Genomic DNA, 26,440 nt, shown 5'->3' with positions numbered 1-26,440 from the left:
TTCACTCTTGACATGACACTAGTGCTGTATTTTTTTGTGTTTATTAAAAAGGTTACATGGAAACTATGACACAAAGAAACAGGGGCATTCTACTGGATCCATTCATTCACAGTTTCTCTCAGCTAACAGAGACAATGGAGCCAGACTCTTTCAGTGGAACTGGGTGAAAAGGCAACAGGCACAAAACAGGCCCAAAGAAAACATTCCATTTAAACACGAGTTAAAAAAAGACTTTTTTTTACTTCAAGGTTGACAAACACTGGAGCAGGTTGCCCAGAGAAATTGTGGAGTCTCCATCCTTGGAGGTATCCAAAACTCACTGTTGTGGTCCTGGGCAGCATGCTGAGCTCTCACTGCTTTCAGCAGGAGCATTGGACCAGACAATCTCCAGAGGGCTTTTCCAAATTCTACTATTGTGTGAAATTTTAGCTACCAGGCTTCAGCAAATCAAACCTACCAAAATTCAGGTAACTTGGCTACTTTACCAGAGCAGAAACACAAGAAATGGAAAAGACTGAGTTTATTGACCATGGAACTCAGGATGTAGGCACACACCATGCTGGATCTTTCCTTGTCTTCAGTCAGTGCCATACTCTACAGGTGTTATCCTTGCTCCCTAGTAATAAACACAAGAATCTCGTTTAGCTGTGTTGCACAACACACTCACTTTTGTCAACAACTGTATTGACTGGCTACCTGGAAAGCAGAGAAACCTGAAGGACAACATGTTTCTGTCCATGACTAGCAAAAGACAGCAGGGCCTGCAGCAGTATTTTTCGCTGAGATCATCCTGCACGCAGATATTTGTGGGGTTCTGTGCAAAGGTCTAAGCAGTCACAAAAGCTGTTCACATTTTCCCACAATGGGGCTTTTTGTCTGAAGTGACTGAAACCCGAACCAGCTGCATCATCAAGTACCCAAAAGGCATGCTCCCATTTAAGAAGCTTTGTATCTTCCTCATCCAGAACTCCCTTGCAGCAATGCAGTACAAGAGCCTGACTTGGTGACTGCTCTGCAGCTGCTGCTTGTGCGTAGGACAGATGGTGACTTCATGCTCTTGTACAATTTTTTTCACAGCCATATTCATGTAAGCTTCAGTTCCAAGGTGAGTTATAGCTTTTCTTGGCTGTATTTAAGCCATTGTTGGCAACCTACATTTGGTTGTGGCCCCACAACACTTTGCAGACTATTTTTTTTTAGCATAAGATCAAAAATGTGTTTCAAAACAAAGGAAAAAAAAAGATAATTTGGGATACATTAGTTACCTGTAATGATTATATTGCCTTTGTAATTGAAAGCACAGGAGAATATCTCATCAGTGTGGCCCTCTAATATCTGAAGGCAGTGTCCAGTAGCAGGATCCCAGAGTCGAGCTGTCTTATCAGAGCTGGCTGTTAGTATACGATTGCCTTTAGGGTTGAAACATATCTTTAAAAAACATAGAAAATAATTATGTTACTTAACATGTTAATATGCCTGGAAAAGGAGGCATATCTAGAGATCAGGTGAAAACAGAAGCCAGTACTCAGTTTTTCTGCTAAAATTAGCATCACCATTGGCTGAATTATGTGGCTGGAAACTTTGTACAAAGGTCCTTATATAATGACCACACAAAAGTATGAAGATTTCAGATCATTATCCCTCAAGATCAGAATTGCCATTGTTGTTACAATGTTAACAATTTTATATAAACATTATCATTATTCCAATGTAAAATATATGCATATTTTGTAGAGATCTATATTAAACAACGTTATGTCTCTGTAATATCCAAACTCCCACTGAAGGCAACTTATTCTTCAGTATGTCTTCATATTTTGTTAAATGTTCATTCCCTAGATTGCATGCATTTCCAGATAATCAGATTTACATATATTTTTAAGAACTAACCAGACAATATCAGGTTTATTATGTAATGCATTATTGCTTAATTATTAAGGGCAAAATGCCTGTTCCCCTGAAATCAGATTTCCAGGTAATAACCATCCCAAGCGATCACAGCTACACGGAACATCCGCAGAAACAGATATTAACTTTTCAGCATGCTCCCAGCTCAGCAGATGCTCACTTGCAGCAAAGAAATCATATCAGCACTGAGGACCCTGAAGGATACCACTCCTAACCCTCTCATAGCACAAACACAGCATATTTGCATGAAAGCTAGAGAAAGCCGTGGCTTGGATGCTAGACATAATTAAATAAAAAGGTACAAGTCACATACAGCTTACCTTTGAAATCTCACCTCCGTGCCCTTCTAGTTTTGCAATGCACTTTTTTGTTTCCGCATTGTAGACTCTTCCTGATCCTGTTGTAGTAGATTAGGAGCTGTTTGTTATCATTCTGATTAAGTATGCTTTTAAATAAGAACACTGTACTAAGACCAGAAGGACCACATCCTCAGGTTCGATTTCAAATGAAATACATGACAATCTTAACACAGTTTCTTTCAAGGATAATGTACGTCAATTTGGCTGGAAAAGGCTGACTTCTTAATGGTTACTGCTGTAAAACTCCTAAAGTGTTAACCCAAACATCCACATAGAGTATGGACCACTGAAGTCTGTAATTTCAGAATGCATGTACATCACATTCAGAAAGCTTTCATTTTATTTCAGATATACATTCTACTTAATAAACTATTAACTATATTTAATAAACTGCTGATTGCATTTCAGAAAACTTTTTATATTGTCTTAAGCATTAATTTAGCAACTACAGCAGATGAGATCCTAATATTGCCCCCCACTGACATCTTGTAACCTATTCCTGAAAGTGCAAAATCAAAACAATATGTAAAAAGAACATGGTATTGTCATTATGTGCAGATGCATACAGAATATTATTTATTGTGATTCCTAAAAAAAAAAAAGTATGCATAACAGTGAATATTTTCACTTTGGAGAATTTCCAAAGTTTAAGCAAGACGTTCTATAATGCAGTTGATCTATAGTTCCAAGTCATAATACTCCACTTTGATCAAGCAAAAACAAACCAAAAGGACAGAGATGTTTTTACAGTAAGTTCCAGTCACTTCACTTACCATCAGCAGACGCGGTTGCAATACGCTGGCCAGCATAATCAAAGCAGACATCCATTATTTCATCACTATGACCTGTTAAAGTTGCTACATGTGCACCAGTCATAGCGTTCCACAGCTGCATAGGCAAATAAAGGCTTTTTTTTTTTTTTGCTTATTTTGACTAATATACTTGATAGATAGATAGCTGATCAATTAAGTGACATGTATGAGTACTTTCTGAGGCCTGAATGAATGTATTAACATGAACTCCACTTATACATCAATAAAGAGTCACTGCTTTATCAGCTTAATGAAGTACTACATATTTTGCATTTCAGTCTATTGATTTCAATGAGCCTTAAAAATATATATCATTATTTAACCAGGCTCCACTAAAATGAATAAGCTCATATTAAGAAGCGCACAGGTTTTGCATTTAGTTATACATTCTTTAAGGAGTTGTATGTATTAGTTTAAAATGATGCTCTTCTATCTAAAAAAGACAGAGTTTTATATATTGTGAAGACAATGAGGAATTTTCAGTAAAAAACTAAATAGAAAAGAAGTCCAAAAATACAGCAAAAGAGATATAAGAGCCCAAATTCAGAAAAAGAACAATTATCTACCTAAACTGCTTCAATCTGCTCATGCTACCTAAAAAAAATGAAGAGCAGGTGGCTTTTTTTTTTTCCTCAAATACAGGCATTTTGAATTCTTGTGGCTGGGGAGGTGACTGCAGCACACAAAAATCTCTCTTCGTATGATACTCCAATATCTTATCCCAAGGAATGTCTTTCACGGTGTTCAGCTATTACATGTGGCATGGTGGGCTCGGAGCTCAGAAGAAAGTCAGATGTGATTCCTACATACTGTGAGTCTCTTCTGATTCTGAAGAGCTGGATTTTGGAAATGTTACAGCTTTGTCTGTTTTGTAGCAAGTAAAACAAAGATGCTATAAATTTGGGTGCTCTTTTTTAAATGTTGGCACAGTACACACTTGTCAAACTGCTGAGCACCTCCATCTCAATATTATTTCAACTGTATGCAGATGAGAAATGGATAATCTCTCAGCATTGAAATGTAACCCTTTTGCAGTTCAACACTAACAATCACAGGCATTCATTAGAAGCAATACAACTGAATAACTAGCTCCTAGTGATCTGCCAAAATTCACGTGTGATGCTTGAGAGACAAGTATTAAGGGAAAAAAAAAAAAAAAAAAGAAGAGTAAGACTCCTGGAAATGAACTGCAAAATAGTCCTTTTTCATACTAAATATATAAGTAAGTTGTAAAGGCCAAAGCCTGCCTTTTAGTTCAGCTTTACTGGGTGAAATTATAAAAAACACTGTTATTAACTTACAGAAAAGGGCTTAAAATAATCTAAAGTGGTTTTCTGAACAAAAACAGGGATTCACCACATTCTATATAAAAACTGACAAATTATTTGATGCATTACAATGGATAATAAGAGAGCTTATATACTTTGGTGTTCAGTGCATCCTCAGCTTTCTTACCATGCATGTTTTGTCCATTGATCCAGTGGCAATGAGAGAACAGTCCCAGTTGAACTGTGCACTGCTAATTTCTCCTCGATGACCTATTAAAATATGCAACATCCTGCAAAAAAGAAAATTTATATGTTTTTGGTGTATATTTTGATATAATAGTATAAGTTATAACCAAGCTTATAGAATGTTAAAGGTAAGGTGTCAAATCTTCCCCATTTTATCCATTAAAGCAATCAAATGAAGTGGTACAGCTCATTTAGCATCCCAGTACTAAGTCAGTTCCATTTTTAATCCTTGACACAAAGAGGCAGTAAAGAATCAAGTGAAAGAGACCTCCCTTCTGTTTCAAAAATATTTTAATGACTGTATTTCCAGAGAAATGTGATGACTTCTCAGTGCCAGAGACGGATTTATTCTATTCATCTGGATACAAAGCACATACATCAAGATTTTCCACATTACTCTCCCATTATCCTACTCGAATGAACTGTAAACAGGGTATATTCAAAACTCCATATCACCAAGGTACTTAATCTAAATATTTTATAAAATCCACGGAAGATCCAGTGGAACTTAATCAGGTACTTAACATGAGCATGTACCCAAGTAACAGGCAAACGACAGCCAAACTGAAATATGATTTCTAACCCTCATTAATCCTAAATTTCTTGCTGCACAAGGACTGACAATATCAGTTCCATGAAATTCTTCAATCAGCTTTAGCTGAATAGAGGAGTACAATTAGCTTTCTATGAATTAATGGCCTACAAAGCAATGAACCCCAAAAAAGATTAATTGATATACATGTTAAAGGATTAGTAAATTAGGATTTTATCATAATGCTAATATCATTGTATCATTAATAGAAAATAGCTTCAACTAATGGATAAACTAATGACTACAAAAACAACTAAATGAGTTTAAGTAACTGAAATCTTCACATACAATATGTGAGGGTAACTAAATTAATATATATGTTAAATGAACAGTTCATAAAGCAAATCTCCTGAGCAATTGAATTCTCTACTTGTTAATGATAACAAAAACTTGATTATACTCATGCTGTTTTATAGAATGACTTTTCTTTTTAAAAATGTGAAGCCTGTATTATACTGGCCTTTGTACAGTAAAACCAAAAATCAGCAGAGAACAGCGAACTTCATAATTTTGTGAACATATTATTTGGCCAACAAGACTGCTGTTACCATAATAGTTAATACCTAAAATACTTAATCATGAAAAGGTTTGAAAAAGCTTTGATTTCCAAATTTTGAAAAGACAATCCAGATCTTGAGTGTAAATCTCCAGTGAATAAGCAGACTAAATAGCACAGAAACCATAGTCTATCAGATTTGCAATTAGGAAGAGCCCAGAAAACAGGCTGGTGAAATGCCATGTAAAATGTTCAATTTAAATGGAAACACATTAAGTTTTTACTCCAAGATATGACTATACACACACTTTCCTTTTATTTATTAATTTCAGAGATACTTCACTTGTGTTCACAAAGAAAAAAAAACAAAAAAACAATACCTCTGAAAACATAATATTTATCTTCATAAACTACCTTCTCAGTAATCAGGGCAATCATTTTATTATTCTACTTGCAACGAGTTTCCAGTTGAAAGAATAAGAGGATTTGTCAGGATAATACAACAAGCTCATATTTAGCTATTAAATTATTGTTTGCTGGCATTATAATCAAGACATTTTGTTCTCTACAGTGAGAGGGATCAAATTTTCTCCCTGACATACAGGAATGTGAGGAGGAAAATGGACCATCTGTTACTTAATGCGACTCAACAAATTTCCTACGAAATACCACAATTTTTTTTTATTATTTATTTATTTATTTTTAACTTAAACAGTCAGTTCCGTCTAGAAGTTCTAGACACCTTCAAAATCATGAGTTTCCATGCTGATAAAATATTTTCCTGTTTGGAGCATCCACCATTTACGATCTACCCATTGTGTCTGCCTCCTCCATGCTCATGCATCTAAACCTGTTGCGTACAAAAGCATTTAGTGAGCAGCACTTCTTTTTAGAGCAAAGGGAACTGGATAAATAGTGAAAAGATGAAGTAGTACATACTCTAAAAAGGCAAAAATACATGGTCTGTAATTTCTATTTCAACATGTTCTCTCTCATTTGTCATTAAAATACACTATGAAAAATGATATTTATTAGTACTTTAGTACCTGCCAGTGACAACATCCCACACTCCTACTGTGCAGTCAAAGGAGCCGGTGATAATCCTGTCTCCAGTGGTGTTAAAAGACAATGCAACAATTTCTGCTGAGTGCCCCTGTGAGAATTTTTAAAAAAGAGTTTGAGAATGCAAACACGACTTTTCTGTTAACTTAGTTCAGTATGTAACTTTTTCAGCAGCACAGTTCTTCTACACCTCTTCAGTATATTATTTACTGTCTTGTCCAATATACCACAATTTTAATAGAAAGATATATCGGACTGTGAAACAGTTGATATCCCAACACCTGCAAAAAATCAGGCACATCACTTCAGCAGTGACCAATTGCCAGTGATAGGTGAATAATCAGAGAAGTGACTGATATTTTCCATGATGAGAATCACATTTATCCACCAATGCATACTGAAATCAGATTATTCATTTACAGTGAACTACAGTACGGCCTGTCTCTGGTTTCAGTGGAGAGGCTTGGAAAAATGAGCATAAGCATATTTATACACTACAGGTTCACACATTCCACTGCTCTTTTTTCTCCATAGGGCTCAGAGTGAGAAAGTCAACGGGGAGAAAATGCCTTCCTCACTCTATAGGCCATCTACACCAAGGAAGAAGCTTATGCTCTACCTATTACTTAGGATTTATTTGAGAAAATGGAAGCAATACCAGCCAATCAGAACAAGCAGAATCCTAGCAAGCCATATAGAACAAACAGAAATCATAACCTACTGGTAACTGAATAGCATTCCTCTGCTTGTAGAGCAAAGATAAATCACAACCTACAGGTAATTGAATGGCTTTCTCCTGCTGATGTTTATAGGAAGACAATCTCTGCAGATGCAGCATCTGACATTGATTTTTCTTAGAGTTATTTTATGTTAATTCAGAGGAGGCAATAAATTACAGGAAAGCAACATTTTAACGAGCAGAGGAAGGCATTCTATCCTATAACAGTAATGACACTGAAATGAGAAAATCTGTCTTTTGGTAAACAGGACACCATATTCTTATCATTCTTTTCAAGTTTTCCTAATGTTTTGTAACTGCGGTCACTATGGAACTACCTAGTAACAGAAATTCTCTGCAAGTTTTGATAATATACTAATATTCTGTTAGTCAGAAAACTAAGAAAGCAGGAACAACTTTAAAAACATAAAGAATGAAAACATACTCTTAAAGTAAATACTTCTTCTCCTTTCTCTATATCCCATAATTTGGCAGTGGTATCCATGCTTCCAGTGGCCACCAATGTGCTTTGAAGATTAAACGATAAACATACCTATAGCAAGAAATATTGAAGAGAAAAAGTAGGAAAAGGGAAAGCAGATTATTTATATACATTTTCTCAAAAAAAAAAAAAAGTCAAAATATTTCTAAACAAGAGAACAATCTGAACTAATTTAATAGTTTATGACTTACAGAAAAATTACAAGGTTCTTCTGATTGTTCATTAGGAGAGCAACAAATCCTTACTCCAAAGCTCTTGATGACTACTCAAATCTAGTGGACTAAGGGCTCACAGAGACATGGAACACAAAGACACGTATGGTGTTGTATGGAAACGTAAAGGAAAAAGAAATATCCTTCAGCACTCACTATTTCTGCAGTATGTCCTCTGAAAGTATGATAACATTTTCCTGTTTCTGTACTCCACAGTTTGCAGGTTTTATCGAAAGATCCAGTGGCAATCTTGTCACTAAATGGAAAAGCACTGTTTTTATTTAAAAGAAAAACCTCTGACTTCAAAGACTCACAGTAGAACTCACAGCAACAATATCTAGTCCTCAAAGCACTACTGTATATATCTTCAAACTCTTGCACAACTTTTTAGGTTGGCAGTAGGTTCTATTCATTCAATAGCAACTGCTCCTGTGCAGATTTGCAACGCAGAGAGTGGCAGCTGGGACCTTCTCTGCCTCTGCTCATGTGAACACAAGGAAGGGCAACTGCCACCACTTAGGCCAGCAGCCATTCCCTCTGTACAGCTCAACACGAGACAGAGGTGAATCTATCTGGAGTTCCTTGCAGGAAGCTGCATGAAAGGCTTTCTGCTTTCACATGCATTATGCCACACTACAAGATCCTAGAGCAGGATTTCACAAATAGAAGTTGCGGTAAGGGGAAAAAATAACAGATAACCTATGAATAACTCATACTAGTAATGAAGTTATCTGCTGTACTTCCAGAAGCATTTAAAAGCTATCTCATTTCATCTAAGAGAGTTTGTCTGTATGTAAACTGTTAGAATCTGCTTTTCATAAGTAGTTTCCCCAAACCTCAGAAGGTGAGCTCTGTTCCCACTTAAGTTAGTGGAAGAGTTGTGAGTAATTGCAACTGGAATAAAACTGAAGTGAGTTGCCAAAAAAATGTAGTGAGGTAGATGGTATCGAAGCCTAAAGATTAGTAGAAAAAAGTTATTTTTTTAACTGAAATTTTAATTTAAATGTAGCTCACGGATCCCCTCATGTTGTATTGCTTCTATGTTATAGACTAGTCACTGATCTTTGCACAGATTTTCATCTTACATTAGTTTACGTGAACTATATAAAACAACTTAATGAATTACTGTTTTATATTAAAAAATATCAGAATATAAGACATTGACAGTGGGTTCTAGGTTGGATAAAGTCTCTTCATTCAGAACTAAATGATGACAATCCAAATAGTCTTTAACAGTCAATTGCTAATATTATCTTTGTATTGCTTAACAGATAAATAGGATATTTGACAGTGAAAGTAGTTATGTTATTCAGTGTAAAAACAGGAAATAATTTATATCTCATTTTGAAGAGAAGTAAAATGAATTACTTATTCAAAAGCTCCCTAATGCAGCAAATGACAACGAAACTTCAGTATCTAAATTCCCTTCATCTGACCAGCAGTAATTCTGACCTAAGGCAAACAGTAACTGCAGAAAACAGAAGATGCACATTTGTGTATTTTACATTCATACAGTGGCACCCTGTGGATTTTATAAAAATTACTCATGTCTAACATATTTATATCATGTCTTAAATCATAATGAATGCTTAATATGTGTGTGTAATACAAAAAGTGGAGAAATCTACTTTTGAGAGATTTTATTTTTCCTTAACTGAAGTAACACAAGCTTTGAATTTCTAAATATACTTTAAGCAGAAAACATGCCTAAATGTATCTCTCATGCAAATAACATACAGTGTCATCCTATGGTGATTAGATGCAGTTGAACTTTTCCAGCTCAGAATCTGAACTGTTTGAGACAGTCTATCTTATTTTAAATTAGCAATAATAATTTATCTTAGAGAAAATATATTTACCCATAGGGGTTATTAAAAGCTATTGCATAAACAACATTTTTGTGTCCCTCTAGCACATGCAGCTCTTCTCCTGATGCAGTATCCCATACTTTGCAGGTTCTGTCATAGCTTCCTGTGATAAAGCTAAAACAAAAAGCAATTAATTTACTGTAAATATCTTACTGTTCCTTGTACATACTCAAATAAGTGACTTCCACAGACTTCAGTTATCTTTATCTCAGACTCTAAATCTCTTATTTCTTTCTAAAATATTGATTAATGATGACAGAGGTTTTCTTTTTTCATTTTTTTTAATATTAGTGATAAAAAAAAATTATCTTGTTTCAAATCCTTAGCGTATTTCAATTAAAATGCAAATTGCTGCTTTCAAGCTATCACAACACAAAAGAAAAAATGATTAGGCATAGGCTCTTAGTGAAATCAGTAATGGTATAACTCCATGACAACAAATTTACAACAATGACAAATGTCATTTACATTGACAACAAATTTATGCCAATGACTCTTTCAGCTTTTAGTGATATTTGCTGTGTTGCCATAAAGGTCCTTTTTTGTGAAATATGGTGATCATCAACAAAGTTGTTTATAAACAGCAGAAAGATGTGAGCACTGAATTTCACTTACAATTTTATTTACAAGACTTCAACTAGGTATTATGTACTTAGAATTTGAAAAGAACATACCGGGAACCAGATTTGTTGAATGCTACATTCGTCAGTGGCAGTATGTGTGCCCTAAGAACCTGCAATAGAAGGGTAAAGGGCAAGAGAAGAAAGAATTCAATATATTTAAAAAAAAAATCAAAAATCAAACTCCTCAAAATATTCAGTAAGTCAGTATTTTCTCCTACTCCTGCCAGATTAGCAGTTACAGCTGCAGTGTATCAACCTGTCACCAAAACAAAAGCAAAACAAAAAACACCCATGTCTCAGCAGATTATTGCTGCAGATATTACATGGTATTGATTTCAGATTATTATTTTACTTGAATGAACTGCTTTTTCCCAATGTTTACTTCCCCTCTGCTTTCTCTGACACAAGTGAAATAGCCCTAGGCCATATCTGAAAGGCCAAAAACAAATGCCTGGGAAGCTCATTGATGAAAAAAATACGACAATTAAGCCTTAGATAGTGAAACAACAGATCCAGCTGAATTGAGTATTTTGAAATGTTTACGTCATATATAGGATGCTTTCGGCTATTTTTTGATTTTGTTTTCAAAAAACAGGAAGAACAAAAAAACTGCAGATCTATCTTATGAGGTCATAACAAAAAAGCACATAGAACCATAACAAAGTTACTTATCAAAACAAAATTCAAAGAAGGGACTTCAAACTGGATTTCTGCCTCTTTTGTTTAGGCTATGGAAATCTACTGTTTTTCTAACGTTGTTTTAAAGGCCCTTTTGTCAGACAATTATATATGCTTTATGTAAATTACCTTGAACCTTCAGTAACAGACTAAAGTCTACTAAGCATATGTTAAGGTAGTTTCAGATACTGTCCAATAAAAGTCAGTGCATCATGATACTTTGCAAATGACAACAAAAGAATATGTTTGAATGACCTAGCTACTGAATAACATGTAGTGTTTGGTTTGTATTTGAACAGCTTTCACCTATTACAAGCTTGAGTCGAAAGAGTAATGGTATAGTAACACGGAAAATCACAGCACCTGCTGACAGTCACGGAGCGTTAAAATACAGCAGTGGTCCACTAGGTCTTCTCTGTAGCATCACGAATGAAGAAGAAATTATTCATGAGCAATGCTATTTAATCACTGACATGTCACCACAACTTTTTATTATCTCTAGCTTTCTCAGTTGCCTGTCTCAGAAAAGAAAATAAAGGAAGCTCAGAGATGTTCAAGTCAGAAGAGTAGGAACTGATAGAAGGGAAATAACAACGATCAGGTAAAGTGAGAGAAAAAAGAGATACGGAAAAGGTAGGCTTATGTTTAATTTCAGATCACAGACTAAATGCTATTTTTTCAACATCCAGTGCTGTAGTAGTTTCATTCACAGAACTCCAGGCCTGCAAGAACCGCTCGTGCAAATGATATAATAATCAAACCCTAGGGCGATATTAAAAAACATACCTCAGTTCTGCAAGTTACAGCAGACTGTTGCAGCGGTCCCTAAGACACGTGACAATCAGAATGGCATGCCTCTGCTCTGCAGTAGTTTCAAATCTGAGAACTTGTTACAATGGCTTGCTTCTCTGTGGGGTGCCTAACACAACACTATCACCACAATTACTGGAAATAACAAAAGGATGGGTTTACATCACTGTCTATCTGCACTCTTAAGATTATGCTCTTGTGCAAGAGGAAAAAATATTCATTTCCAATGAAAACAAGCACTAAATATTGTTTTGAAAAAAAAAAATCTTGCTTGTACTGATCTCCTGTTTTAGTACTTTGGAAAAGACTGAAACTTGTGTTTCATTTACATGCACAGAAAAGTGTGCACTTCTAGCTACTGGAGTGAAAGAATTAAGCCAGTACTGACTGGATTTCCCTGCTTGGAGTATTTCCAAATTGATCAGACATGGTGGCACACACAACAAACAAGAAGTACATTATTTACACTGAAATTTGGACATGCAATTGAGTAATTGTCAGTCTCTGTGATGAGCAAAAAAATTTAAGACTGTGAAAAGTAAGCCATTAGCACAGCTGAGAGTGTACCTTAAAGCACAAGAAAGACTTTTTAAATTTAAGATGCCTTATTATACACAGAAATCTCTGTTTTCAAAATTAAATGCACAGATCTTTTGTATTATTCACTCAGATGTACACTGCTGGTCAGAAGAACTGAAATTATAATTTTTATATGTATATAGCCACATTGCAAGTTCTCCCTTCTCTCGCTCATGTTTAGAGTAACAAGCAATACTGAACAGCAATTTTTAACAGCTAGACATTGCCATCTGCTGACACAATAAAGGCAGAACACTTAATTATTTCTGATTGCAACATGCAATCTCTGGAAGTAATTTTATTTTACTTTGCAAAGTTAAATACAGTTATTGTCTTCTGGCAGAATGAATCCTGGATTTGAAGACCCAAAAGGTCCCTCTAGTCATTGCTCTTAAAAATCTTACTTATTTAAAATAAATTTACAAATTACTGTCTGCAAGCCGAAGATCAAACTGTCAATATTCAAATCTTTACAACTTAAAAGGAGACAGATCCATTTAGCACAAAACAGTATGAACACAGCAACTATGATTTCCTTACTCAATGAAAAGAAATGTGGATAGGGAGTAAAATAAAAGATGAAAATTCCTCAAGCATTGTTATTATGGGCCTCAGGCCCAATGCAGAGATGATGTTTGGAAGGCTTGGCAAATAATTCCTTTAAAATTATCTCCCAGTAATGGTCTGCTGAATAAATTATTATTTTTAAGATCAACAATACTGAGTACATGACTAACACTGCCTTTTTCATCAGCGTTCCAAGTACAAAAGACCAAATAACTTTTTTATTATCAATATTCCATGTATTACTCCAGTCCTATTGACAGGATTCACTAAATAAGGTTTATATGAACCCTAACTGTGTAATCTGCTACTAACCAGTTTGTTAGCTCATCTCTTGGCTGGCAGTAAGTAATGGCAACTGATATGACTGTACGTATCTGAATACTTAAAACAAATACAAGTTCCACAAGGTGAAGAACAAGAAGACAATGCTACAAAAATATTCAGGGCCTTTCCCAGCAGCTAATTATTTGGATTCTACTTATTGGCTTTGTTTAAACATAATTATGGGTGTTGCTTGTCCAGGAGTCACTTAAAAAGGAAGGTAATTATTTGTTTCAAGCCCTAATAAGAATTACTCAAGCCTGTGTAAATAGTGAGTAGGAATAGTTATATCTCTGGCCTTCTGGGGGAATTCCTGACAGGCACAACCAGGCCAATTCAGTTTCTCTAAACAGTAGAGGAGTGATCAAAAAGACCCAAGAAATTAGTCATAAAATCCAAATTTTGCTCTCAGGTACAACGTACAGCTGTAAAAACATAATCACAACATTTCAGCTGAAACCCTCAAAATCTCCCATGTTATTTTAAAGATGTTTCCAACCTTAAAAAGATAGAATTTGTGGTCCTCTTGTTCCCCTAGTTTCTCTTGCAATCTTTGTACTAAACATACGACGTGTTCTTTGCAAGAATCTGTGATGAGAGGTTCTTCTTTCTGAATTTCTTCTACTAAAGCTATGACATCTGTGCTAGTTAGGAAGAAAAAGAAAAGGACATTTCATCCTCTGGTAATAGTTATAAATACAAGCATAATATTTACTTGCAGAGAAACTAAAGCAAGGAATTAAACAATATGCATTTATCTCATTGTGTAATGGCTTAACGAAATGTGAATACATCTTTCTTGGTTTCTTTACCTCTGTCCATCTTTACTAAAGCAGTTCAGTAAGATTTAACTTTTAAAAATATTATCTTGGTAAGAACTTTACTTTCTCAAAGGGTTTCCACAGCGGGTCAGACATGGGAGATGTGTATCCAGAACTGACAGTTTGGGAATACATATTTAAAGTAAAGTGGAGCTTCATAAATTCCCAATGAATTACACATGAAGTAGCAACAACATAAATAAGATGTGGAGAGTCAAACAATCTCTGTCTGTGGCTTCACAAATGCATGTCTGTTTCTGTAATTTTTATTTATGATAATAACTTCCAAACTGTAGTCAACTGTCCAGTAGTGCTCATAGAGCACTCAAGAAGTAGTTCACAGCTAATCTGTGGAGTCGCATCCTCTCATATCAAACTGCTGACTCCTGGCCATTCATGAGATAAACTGAGGACTGACAATACCCAGCAGTCAAAACACAAACACACACTTACAACTACAGAGGAAGCCCAATCTTTCTGCTAGCACATAAACCATTGAACTCTAAAGTGGAGTTTCTACTTCACGCCTCTAAACAGGAGTCACTAATGTCCCCACAGATTAGTATCCTCTTAGCATTTATACTCTTGATAATACAAGAAAACTTCTGTCTTTCACAACATGACTCATTTTATCCAGAGTACTGTGCTGAACAGTTCCAAGTAGACAAAAATAACATTTTTTAAACGTGGATCTGCAGGTTACATTGCCTAGTAATTTTGCCCGCTTGCAAGAACTCTTTCATATGAGTGTCTGTATTAAGAAGGACAACCATCTAACATCATGCCTTTCTACCTAACAAACTCAGTGGGTTTTGGCAACCTTATTTAATGGTGGCATGTTTTTTTTCTCTTTTTGAAGTTCTTCCTACTAGAGCTTGCTGAATAGAGCATGTAGGCTGTTATGATCAAAACAGTTATTAAGGCTCTTAGCTTTTTTTCTTTTTCATTTTGGGTACCTAGAAGAAGACCTTACCTGGAGGAAAACAGGAGAAATACTTTGAAACCTGCATAAAACCTGATAAATTTTCCATGGTGTTGGAAGCAAGCAAAAGAGTTTTAAGAAAAACTCCACTAGATATGACATGGAAGTTCATAAATTGTTACATAAATTTTAGGTGTACAGATATTTGATGTGAGTAGTGTCAACAGAGAGGACAATGGTCATAAGCAAGACAAAACTAAACAAAAACAAAGCAGGAAATTCAGTGTCCATCCAATTCCCTCCCTCCCCCAAAGACAAAAAACAAAAACCAACTTTTTTGGACATGATGGTGGTCCAAGAGCATTACAGGTTTCCCAGAAAAGTTGAAGAGTTGCCACCTGTAGAGATGTTCAAAACCCAACTGCAGAGTCCTGTTCAACCTGCTCTAGTTGCCCCTACTTTTGATGTTCTCAGGAGGTCCCAATCAACTTAAACAATTCTCTGATCCTGTGACATACTACATTCTGTAACTGACAGCACTGCATTGTCAGTCAAGCCGGTGCATGAGTTAGATGTAGCAGTTTTAAAGCAGAGTCAGCACAGTAACTTCTTCAGTCAACATTATCAGTGCAACAAACTTCTTATTCCAAACAGGGAAGACAATAAGAGTTTCCAATTGGTGCTTTCCACCTGCTCAAAAGCCAGAGCTAGATGTTATTAAAGACTGTTGCCTTCATAGTAAGTCTCTCTTCCTTCCTCAATAAGTAATCTCTGTTGTTTATCTTACTTAAGGATATTCTATTAAACTTTAATCTAAACTTTAACATACACTGCATTGTTTATTCTTCAGTGTGGCCTATCCTTCACCTTTACATACATCAAGGTCCTGAAATTTCTTTCATCACCTGTAGAAGAGAATATGTTCTCTTGTTCTTTCAAAGAACCCAACAAGAATTAGGCTGCTAACAAAAGAAACAGTAAATTCCCGCTGCTTTCAGCAGAAGATTCTTACTTTCTCCACACTAACAAAAGAAAGGGAATTACCTGTCTTACACTACCTTGCTTATGGTTGTTAAGAGGATTAATGAATCAACAGGAGAGCTCTGAATTGACATCCAGTTGGTTCCAGTGACTTCAACAGAGGTCATATAAAGCAACATACAGGGAACTGAGGCAGACCCACTTTTGGAAAACATTCTGAAGTAGCATTGCAAGACCTAACTGTCGCTCATCGCAGCATTACAAAGTAAGGCACTGTAAAACTCACCATCTCTGATGGCTTTGTATAGGCATCTTGGTAACTGCCATTCTGTTAGAAATAAAAGAGGCTCTAACAGTGAACAGTAGCACGAAGCAGGATGGAATGCAAGATTTTCAATTTTAGGTGCTAGGAGAATAATTTGACTGTGCATTTTCTTATCTCTGTGTGTGTTTTAGTGAAAAAGACATCACTGACCTCAAATATTTTTAAAACAGTCAATAGAGTTGTACGAGAATGCTATAAAACAACAAATACTGCTGCTTTTTGAAATAAATACTTACTGAGGACTAAGATCAAGTAGATCTATAGATCTGGTCTTCAGCTCACCATCTTCTACATATTCCAGAATAATTCCTTTTTAAAAAAAAAAAAAAAAAAAAAAAAAAGATAAACAGGTCTTAACTAGATGATATGGATTTTATAACGCAGGCTGTCCTCATGACTAGGCAGGCACTTGTGCGAGCTGGCAGTGCTGATCAATTCTAAAATGTTTGTATGATAATGGACATTAAACATCACCACCTAAAATATTTATGCTCTGTTTTCAATTCTAGAAATTAACAAGGCTTTGAGTTTTTTTGCGTGGTTTTTGTTTTGGGGTTTTGTTTTTGTTTTTGGGTTTTTTTTTTTTGCATTATTTCATCAGCACTCAGTTCAAGCAAGCCGTCCTGAAGACCCTCGCTGCAGTTCACCTTTCCAACAAGCCTAGGGAACGCGCTCTACCTAAGCGGTCCGGTTCCCGGCTGCCCGGAGAGGCCAGCCACGGAGCCTGGCAGCCCGCTGCCCACGCATCGTGCGCTCGGAGCACCAGGGAGAGGCACAACCGCGCCGCTTCGTGTTCTGAAGCGGCCTCTTGCAGAAGTCTGCCGCCCCTCCGCTTCCCGTGGGAGAGGATAACTCGGAGGAATTTTCGCAGTGTTTTGCACGTGGCCGTGAGGCGCCGGAGCGGCGGCAGCACCCACACCCGCGGTCACGGCGCCACCCCCGCACGTGCATGACCCGCTCCCGCCCAGCGGGCACCACGCGCGCTGAGAGCACCCGGCGGGAAACAGCCCCTCCCCACGCGCACGCGCCCCGCGCCGCGCTGACAGGGCCACCCCCCGCCCCACGGCAGCTCCCCGCGAGCCCCAGCCCCGCACCCGGCGGGAAGTAGCGCAACAGCAGCCGCCTCGGCCCCATCTCCGCCGCCCACGGCCCGTTGCCACGGGCAACGGCCAAACAGAGCCTACGCGCATGCGCCGCAGGCTGCCGTCTCCCGGCCGGCGCGGGGTTGCGGGACCGGGTGGGTGCCGCTTTGTCCTGTCCGTGCACCTCGGTGTCAGTGCTGCAAGGCTTTTCTGTCTGATGGCCCTGAACGCCCCACTGAAAGGCCTGTGCTGGCCATGGCAGGATAACTGCAACAGGTGCGTCCTGCAACAGGACGGCTGCTGGAAAACCAAAGGTCTAATGACTAAAAAGGAGAAAAAAAATCACATTTGAAAAGAGACAACCAACATGGAATCATTAAAAGATACTCTGTACTCTGCGCTGGTGAGGCCACACCTCGAGTACTACGTTCAGTTTTGGGCACCTGGCGATGTGGCACTGAGGGATGCGGCTCAGTGGGCATGGTGCGGCTGGGCTGGTGGTGGGACTAGATAGTCTGAGTAGCCTTTCCCAACCTTAATACTCCTGTGATAAAATAACAGGATAAAGGAGTCCAGCTTTGTGCAGAAAGGGTCATAGAGAATCAATAGGGGGAAGCAGCAAACGTTTTCATTTCATGGGTCTCGTAGCCCACAGCTACCCCACCTGAAGGGGGTTCAGGACAGTGTTTAACCATACGTGACTTCTGCAAAGCAGCCACGGGGCTCCCTGCAGGTTCACTTTGAAGGCAGCCCTTTGGTTTTGGGAAGCCAGGAAGTTAAGTACAATGGCAATTCCAGGTTTGCTGTGCTACATGACTGGGGGTTTGGTTTGATCTTTTGTCTTATTTGTATGGGAAGATCAGTTACCTCAAGTCAGATGGGAAATATTTTTACTGAAAGCGGTTAATCTAAACAACCTTCCAACAGAACTGACTTACTGGGAACAGCCCTGTTCAAAAAGAACTTGGTGGCCTCCAGTGGCTAGCAGCCTTTTGAATTTGTGTAGCACAATGCTTATCTGCCCTGATTATAATTTCTGAATACAAATATTTTTCTTTTAACATACGTGATGCTAACAATGAACGTGGACATGCTTTCTTCATTAACTCCTTCCTCTCCATTCTTTGTAAACCCAGTCGTGCAGCCTATCTGGTACCTTCAGTATTAGTTAACACCAGCCAGAATTGTAAAATCATAGAATATCCCAAGTTAGACAGGACCTATAAGGATCATCGAGTGCAACTCCTGACTCCATACAGGAGAACCCAAAAAATCAGATCATATGTCTGGGAGCATTGTCTAGATGCTTCTTGAACTCTGTCAATCTCGGGGCTGTGCCCACTTCCCTGGGGAGGGTGTTCCAGTGCCTGACCACCTTCTTGGTGAAGAACCTTTTCCTGATATCCAACCTGAACCTCTGCTGTTGCAGCTTCGTGCCGTCCCTCCATGTTCTATTGCTGGTCACCAGACAGAGGAGATCAGAACCTGCCCCTCCGCTTCCCCTCAATAAAAGTGTGATGTTTACATTTTTAGTCAAATTTAATGGTTTTGTACTTTTATGAACCATAAATGAGGAGTACTTGCTATTTTAGTACAATATATATTATATGCATCTCTTCAGTCGTGTACTTCAGGGTGATATTTACATCAATTACCATGACATTCTCAAGAAATATTTTTTTCAAGATTTTGTGTATCATTTACCACAAGCTTTTTTTTCTTCTTTTTCCATTTTTCATAAGACTCAGGAAGGACAAATACAGCCCAGTCTGTGCAGGGGCAAGGGAAGTGGAACGGCCGCAGAACCCCATGACATCAGCACCTGGTGGCTCAGCACGTTCTCACCTCTCCTTCTCCCTGTGAATCTCCATCCAAGCACATGCCTCACAGCTTGTCATCACCCAGGAGTAAGAGGTAGTCATGATGCTGGGGTCATCATCAGGCAAATCAGGCCTTGATACTCATCCCCCTACCCTGGTGACATAAAGGCACCGACATTATGGCACTGATTACTCTACTCCTATAGAATAACTAGAGAAAATTGCTGACCATCTGAGCAGTAAATAGCTGCACTATGCTGAGATGAGTTTTTTCTCATTTACCATCTATTTTGTACACAGGTCTGTCCTAGGGCTCTCTAACAGTATGTCTTTCTGACAAAATAGAACCACAGCTAAGCAGAAGTAGGATTACCTACAGAGACCTGAGGCAGCATAGACAACAACTACAGTGAGGGGAAGCACTTCAACACAATGAATTGCGTGAAGGCAGAGCAAGCAGGAACTCAGAAGATGCACCCAGGTAGGCAACATGAGCTGAGTCCAAACTCTTAGATTTCTGAAGTAAAACTATTGCCTGAGATCTTATAGCATCCAAAGGGTGCACACAGCCTCTTAGCCAGGAAAGTTCAGCTTCAAAGACTGTATGCACACTATTAGAGTTCAAAAATATCTAGATTGGAAAAAAAAAAAAAAGGAAACGCTGAAACGTTCTTCCAGGATTTGCAGCATTTAATCAGCTTTTAGGTAAAGAGATCAAAAGTATTGATGTTGGAGAGAGCGTACATCAGTTGCTCCCTATGCATTTTTGCTTATGTAAGGAGTTTGCAGGAGTGGCAGAAAGCTTATATCCTGTATACCTCACTATCAGTCAATATTCAAATGCCTTTGAAAGACTACAAAATACACTTTTCTGGAGTGCTGGAGAGTGCTAGGTAGTATGATGCAAAGTTATTACAATTACAAAGAGTTTCCTGATGAGAAATCTGGGTTCTTTCTGCCAACACAGATTCTCAAAATCTCTGTTTTCCTGAGCCAAAGTACCATCCTAAGAAGAATAATATGAAGAAAGTGTTTTTTTGACTCAAACACACTCTCGCTTGCAGAGAAGAGTGGGTTTTAGGCTTCCTGATTTAAACTTGCATCGTGACCCACTTGTTCTGAAGTAGGTCAGTCTGCGGTATGCTGAACTAAATCAGAAAGGCCAGCACAAGAGTAGTCTGAGTTAAGGGAAAAATGTAGAAAGCCACTTCCTATTTTTGTTATGTCAGTAATAGGTGCAGTGAATTTTTACTAAGGGGAGTTTTGCATGCTGTCCTTTCTCATAATTGCAAGGTCTGTCAAGATGCAGTAAGTCTGTGCTCTGATATTTCCTTATTTCTGCTTGGTGAATTAAATGAGTTTAGGTAATTTTTTTTCAAGGTTGTTCTATTCTAGAATGGGATTCCTGCTTCCTGCTACCTAAACATATACCCCTGTATGCTTCCCTCTGCACTGTTAGTACACCTTCTCACTTCTGCTCTGGTCTTTCCAATACCAGAGCCTTTTCCATGGTACCAGAGCCATGAAAACATTAAAACTGTATGTAGGAGATGATTTTCTAGGAGTTTTCTGTTTGTGAGGTAAGATCTACTCTGCAAGAATGAGCTGACAGCATGTTACACTGTAAACAAAATGCACTCTTTCCCACAGATTCATTTTTTCATCTCTGCATGGCCGTTTTCATCAATTTAAAGTTATACCAAATAAATACACATATAGAGAGAGAGAGTTGCTATTTACCTAAGAAGTATGTCACAGGTTTCTGTTCACATGAACAGATGCGTGTGTTGTTCACCTATAGTGAGAGAAAAAATACAGGAAAAGAACAGTTGATCTGTTCATTGCTCTGTATGTCCATCTTTCCATTCTTAAAATCTCCTGTACAGCTAAGCTAATTGCATATATTCTTACTTCTTTTATTCACATTTTCACTTAGCTAAAAAAAATTTTCCTTTCCACTTTTTAAGAGAGAGCTTTCTTTCCTTTCTTCATCTCACCACACTAATAGGTAGACTTGGCACCAAAGAGCTCACATTAGAAAAAAAAATTCTCCCCTCCCCCAAATATATATTCATCTTACCCTCTCTGAGAAGAATTCAGAAATGCCTTTCATCTTTCTTTCCATGGTCCAGACTGCGTGGGGCTGAAGACCTTTCAGTTGAGGAGAGTTCCGTATCAACCAGTCAAGATGGCAAAGCTGATGGCATCAGGTAATTACTCAAGTATTCTGTGGTCAGACTGAGCTGCAAGATGAAAGCTGCTGAGTTATCTGGATGCACCTAGTGAGGAAAATGGAGGAGCGCTTATCTTGAAGTTACCTAACACCGTGGAGTCAAACCAATTTGACAAAGGTGGAATCAAAAACTCCTGATAAATAACAGGATTTCTACTAGGTCTATAAGAGAATTGGTGAAGATAAGTAAGGAAAGCCACTTTGCATTAGAATACACAGTTTAATTAAAGTCAAAATGAGTTTATTTCACCACTATGATTTTAGTTAAAAAAAAATTCAAAATATCTAATTTGGTCTTTTATATCTCATTTTTATAATGCCAAAATGAATTAAAAGTTTCACATAAACCATGTTTTCCACATTTCTGCATTTGTTTCACTAAGTATGATAGTCCTACTACGTTGTCTCTGTATTTCCTGTATTATAATTTTTTTAACATCATTTTAAAGTAATTCATATGGTGTCATATATGTATGTATATTATTCATTCATTGCAATTAGCATTGATACAGGACTACCCACTTTAAAATTAACAAAACATTTTTGCCTGCTCTTGTAACAATTTGTAGCAATCTTATAGAGTGAGAGTCTCTAAGATTTGCATGATCTCAAACAGATTTAATATATATATTTTCTCTGAAAGACGTTTTGTCTATTTATTCCTAGTCATAACAATCTCAAGTATTCAAGCACCCACCAGAACACATAATCATATAGTAAGAACATTTGCCAAAATATTTTTTTTCCAGATCTGCATGGCATTTTACATTCAGTTTTTTTGTATTCCTTACATACAGCTATGTAACAGAGTTACATTTGAATGAATAGTTGAAGTCACCGTACTGATCATTCTACAGCTCTGATTTCATCTGTCACATTAAATTTATCATTCTCAAATTCCCATTTCCCTGCTTTGTAAGTTTATATTGGTCTCACTAGCTTTGTACCTGACCAATGATTCTGCAAGAATATTAAACTACTAGTTTAATCTTGACATTGTAATTGACAATTTCATTGTAAATTGGGCCACTTACTCGAATCCATCTCTACTGACACAAGTCTAATTAAACTGACTGTTTAATCCTTGGCAACTTGCTATTTCCCAGAGGTGAGTCTAGAGCTTTTTGCAGATTTGTGTTTCTCCTCTGTCTTTGATACTTAATGATGATTTCTACCATCATCTCAACGTTTCTTATATGAATTCTTGGTACATAGTTTACCTTCTTGCAAGCAACATTCCTTCAAGAACCACCTGTGTTTTGATTTGTATCATCCAGAAAATAGCAGAGGATGTAAAATTTAAAAGTAAAGTGTACTAGACTGTCCTACATGTAAAATTATTTTACTTTGGCTCACAGCCACGCAGCCACAAGAGAAGACAATGTGCGTCACAAATGTACCTAAAGGTTGAATCAGAAATGAGAAATATTTTGTGTTCTGATTTGTGCATTTTGGTACACACCTTCGCTAAAGATATAACCCCCCCTACCCTCTGTCTAAATGATTCTTATTTCCTGATTTACTTTATATTGTAACCATCTTTTAACAAGGTCTTATCATTCAAGTTTCCTCACCAGGGAAGTCCAAGTGCCAGGCCACGCACTTCTCATTTTCAGGAACTGGTTTGTTCGCTTATCCTCCTTTCCTATCCACAAGCATGTCCGATCAAGGTGAGGACTTCTTCACAACCTGCAAAATTGCTAACTAAAAAGAGGTGTATCTGATACCTTATTATAACTAGGTCTGTCTTCTCATTCACCATGGCACAGGAAACAGTTCACGTTAGCACCTGAACAAGGATAATCTCTGAAGTTTATGGCCATTATATCCATCGTCAGCAGTAAAGAAGTAAAGGAGAAAACAAACAAACAAGTGAACATAAACCAGACAGTAATAATGTACACATCTTCAACTTGAACTAGGGCTGCAATTTTTTGACTGAAAAAGTGGCTCGAAATCATAATTTCAAATAACTGAAAGTAGTACTCATTGCAAGAAACATGGCAATAACACCGTGCCTCTAAATTTCAGCAACTACAGCTACTACTCAAAAAGCATGGGTAGGACATCGTGTTGAGTTGCTTTGGTGTTTATCCAGCTAGGAGTATGCCATTAAAATCAAGTGACAGTTTCATAAGCCTAAAGCCTTTCTAGGTTCACAAGTTCCCTGATTCACTTCTCAATAAAATTACAGCTGAACAATGCATTCCCATTCAGAAGTCAAGTTCAATTACATGGCGGCTCATTGGTGTTGGTAATTGAAAGCAACTCACCAATAACCAACACCACTCCAAAAGAGCTAAAAGTGTCTTTGTCACTAAGCACACCCAATAATGATTGATTTTCAGTGAGATAATATACCTGAAACTATGCATACTTCAGGCTAAGAAAAACTTTACCAGTTCTTTTGGACTCACACATGCTTTATGACCCCCACCTTGTGCAGACAGCAGGAAAAATGTGAGAAACAACAAAAAACTAATTGTTAGGAGTCACAATCAACTGAACAATAGTCCAATAAATTACTTGTTGGTACTTGCCTAACACGTTAGATGTAATAGGACTTATATTTTAACAGCAAAATGAAATCAGGAGAATGATTGATACTCTTTCAGAAAAAAATCGCTGTTCACACAATACTAAGTTATTTTTGTCATCAGCATCTCTGCTGCCTTTCATTAACACCTACTGTTTTTTCAGCACATGTAAACACGTAATATGCAGTGGTAGATAAAAATGCATACTAAGAGCCATTCCTCATTGCATACATAACAGATATGACAGTATAATATTTAAACACTTATTCCCATTAACCAAAAAAAGATCCAGATCCAGAACTGGAACAGATTCAGATCCAGCTATTCATGAATTAGGCAATACTAATCAATATTGGTCATACTGCTGTCTTTCTTTAAATTGGAAACTTTACAATAGCAATATCTTCACAGTTCGGCTGACAGCTGCTCTGTGTAACCAATGAGAACCAGAGGAGGCACTCTTCTGTGTGTAGGAAAGGCAACAAACATGGTTGCTTTGCAGTGAAGTGCAAAAATATTAAGAAAATGTTAAGAAATGCATAAATCTAATTATAATTCTATACATTAAAAGAATGTCTTCTGACTAAAAACCCAAGCTAATGAAATGCCATGATATGCTGACTGGGAAGGGCATGGAATTGCTTTAGGGAAAAAAAAAATTTAAAAAGCAAAAATAAAGTTTAAGAAAAAAACCACAGAAAGTCAATGCATGCACAGGAGTCAGTAATAATACTCCAGCAGGTACAGAAATCATTGAGAACTGGTCCAAATACTGCAAAAGCAGTTAACTTTGGAATGGAAGAACAAAGTTGTGCTGAGACTTTGATGGGAAGGCTCTCACACTCTTTCTTGCTAGCTGCTACCAAATAGTCTCTTCTCCTCAAAATGCCTTGCACCTATTCCCAAGGTAGTCTTTGAAGAACCTCGAATTCTGACACATTAACATGAGCCCATTCATTGCGTCTACACCATTTTTCTGGTCTGTCATTCAGCTCATGAGCTCTTTGAGCCTGGATGGGAGCCCACCCCAGAGCTTGCAAGAGTGGGGCAGAGCTCTGTTGTTTGCCTCAGCCCGGTCAAAAAGTCCTGGGAATTCCCAGGCAATGTGCTGGATAATTGCTTATCTGGGAGGGTGATAGGTCCTTACCTGATATCCTTAATATAAGGAATATGGAATCCACCTGTTGGAAAATAAAGCAAATTAATCGCAGAACTTCACCCACAAAGAATTGCTGGTTCCCAGATCCGCAGGGCCAGAAGCAGATTGCATAAATCCTGTCAAGTTTCAAAAGCAGAATCGACAGCTTTTCATTCACAAACACCATACAAACTACCTCTGGTGTCCTTGAGAGAGAAGATGAAATGTAATGTTAAAGTTAAATTTAAATTAAATGTAAATTAACGTTTCCATCTCTATGACTAAAAGGTACCAAAGGCCAAGGCATAGATTTATCTGCCAGGCACTGGTACTGACACTGAGTACAGTTACACAGTGTACCTGGTCACAGAATCATAGAATCATTTGAGTTGGAAGGGACCCTTAGAGGCCATCTAGTCCAACTCCCCTACAATGAACAGGAACACCTACAGCTAGATCAGATTGCTCAGAGCCTTTATATATTGAAAGGTCACATTCCTGAAGTCTGTGTGCGCCATGTAATAGTAGGTACAGAGCTGAGTAGTCTCTCCTATTTACCTGCACCCACATCCTATTTACTCCTTGAAGATCCTTTACTCTTATCATGCATCATTTATAATGTGCTAGTGGCTGCAGACCTCCACCAAGAGATCCTGCTCCAGGAATATCTCAGTATGCTAACATGTGAGGAAACATGAAGGGGAAGAAAGTGCTGCAAATTTCTCCTCTAGAGATGACTAAGTTGAGAGCAGACTCTTACTGTAATCACAAGCCTTGCCAGTGAATGAGGTAGAAGCTTGCTGATGTAAGGTTTCTCCTGAACAAGCCAGTAAAAGAATGCCCTCAAGTCTTGTTAATGTGAGATTGAGCTAAAAACAGGTCTTCATGTTAAAGAAAACTTCATATATAACCACTCCATGGAGAAGTGAAAGGAGTTGTGCACTATAGATTTCATAGCTA

General features: G+C 37.6%; 1 protein-coding gene and 1 long non-coding RNA gene across 7 annotated transcripts; one reads left to right on the top strand and one right to left on the bottom strand.

Annotated features, from left to right (window-relative positions):
* Positions 221-21,745, bottom strand: DAW1 (dynein assembly factor with WD repeats 1). Of its 3 annotated transcripts, none has more exons than XM_021396176.1 (14): positions 21,653-21,745; positions 16,907-16,979; positions 16,632-16,673; positions 14,121-14,265; positions 10,718-10,776; positions 10,035-10,157; positions 8,332-8,431; positions 7,907-8,014; positions 6,728-6,834; positions 4,535-4,637; positions 3,041-3,155; positions 2,229-2,305; positions 1,266-1,428; positions 221-616 (listed from the first exon to the last, which is right to left on the bottom strand). In XM_021396176.1, exons 3-14 carry the CDS (start codon positions 16,670-16,672, stop codon positions 582-584), a joined length of 1,176 nt encoding a protein of 391 aa, XP_021251851.1. In that variant the 5' UTR covers position 16,673; positions 16,907-16,979; positions 21,653-21,745; the 3' UTR covers positions 221-581. The 3 variants fall into 3 exon arrangements, with proteins under 3 accessions (XP_021251851.1, XP_021251849.1, XP_021251850.1); XM_021396174.1 differs by lacking the exon at positions 21,653-21,745 and adding an exon at positions 17,765-17,842; XM_021396175.1 differs by lacking the exons at positions 16,632-16,673; positions 21,653-21,745 and adding an exon at positions 17,765-17,868.
* LOC110398490 lies at positions 17,801-25,719 on the top strand. Of its 4 annotated transcripts, none has more exons than XR_002438412.1 (6): positions 17,891-18,028; positions 19,495-19,666; positions 19,918-20,053; positions 21,705-21,782; positions 23,371-23,475; positions 23,575-25,719. It is a non-coding gene; the product is annotated as an uncharacterized LOC110398490 (long non-coding RNA). The 4 variants fall into 4 exon arrangements; XR_002438413.1 differs by having other exon boundaries at positions 23,356-23,475; XR_002438414.1 differs by lacking the exons at positions 23,371-23,475; positions 23,575-25,719 and having other exon boundaries at positions 17,801-17,907.

This window comes from Numida meleagris, chromosome 4 (assembly GCF_002078875.1).
Source record: "Numida meleagris isolate 19003 breed g44 Domestic line chromosome 4, NumMel1.0, whole genome shotgun sequence".
NCBI lineage: Eukaryota > Metazoa > Chordata > Aves > Galliformes > Numididae > Numida > Numida meleagris.
Note: the sequence above shows the minus strand (reverse complement) of the source record. Positions and strands in the feature narration are given on the sequence as shown.

What these genes read in the sequence shown, in the direction of transcription:
- DAW1 (XM_021396174.1), bottom strand. Translation starts at nt 17,804, where the DNA reads ATGGGGCCGAGGCGGCTGCTGTTGCGCTACTTCCCGCCGG. An exon ending in ACAAATTCTATCTTTTTAAG is followed by an intron (nt 10,777 to 14,120) that starts GTTGGAAACATC and finishes CTTCTATTGCAG; the next exon opens with GTTCTTAGGGCACACATACT. An exon ending in GAGGACATACTGCAGAAATA is followed by an intron (nt 8,015 to 8,331) that starts GTGAGTGCTGAA and finishes TTCTTGCTATAG; the next exon opens with GTATGTTTATCGTTTAATCT.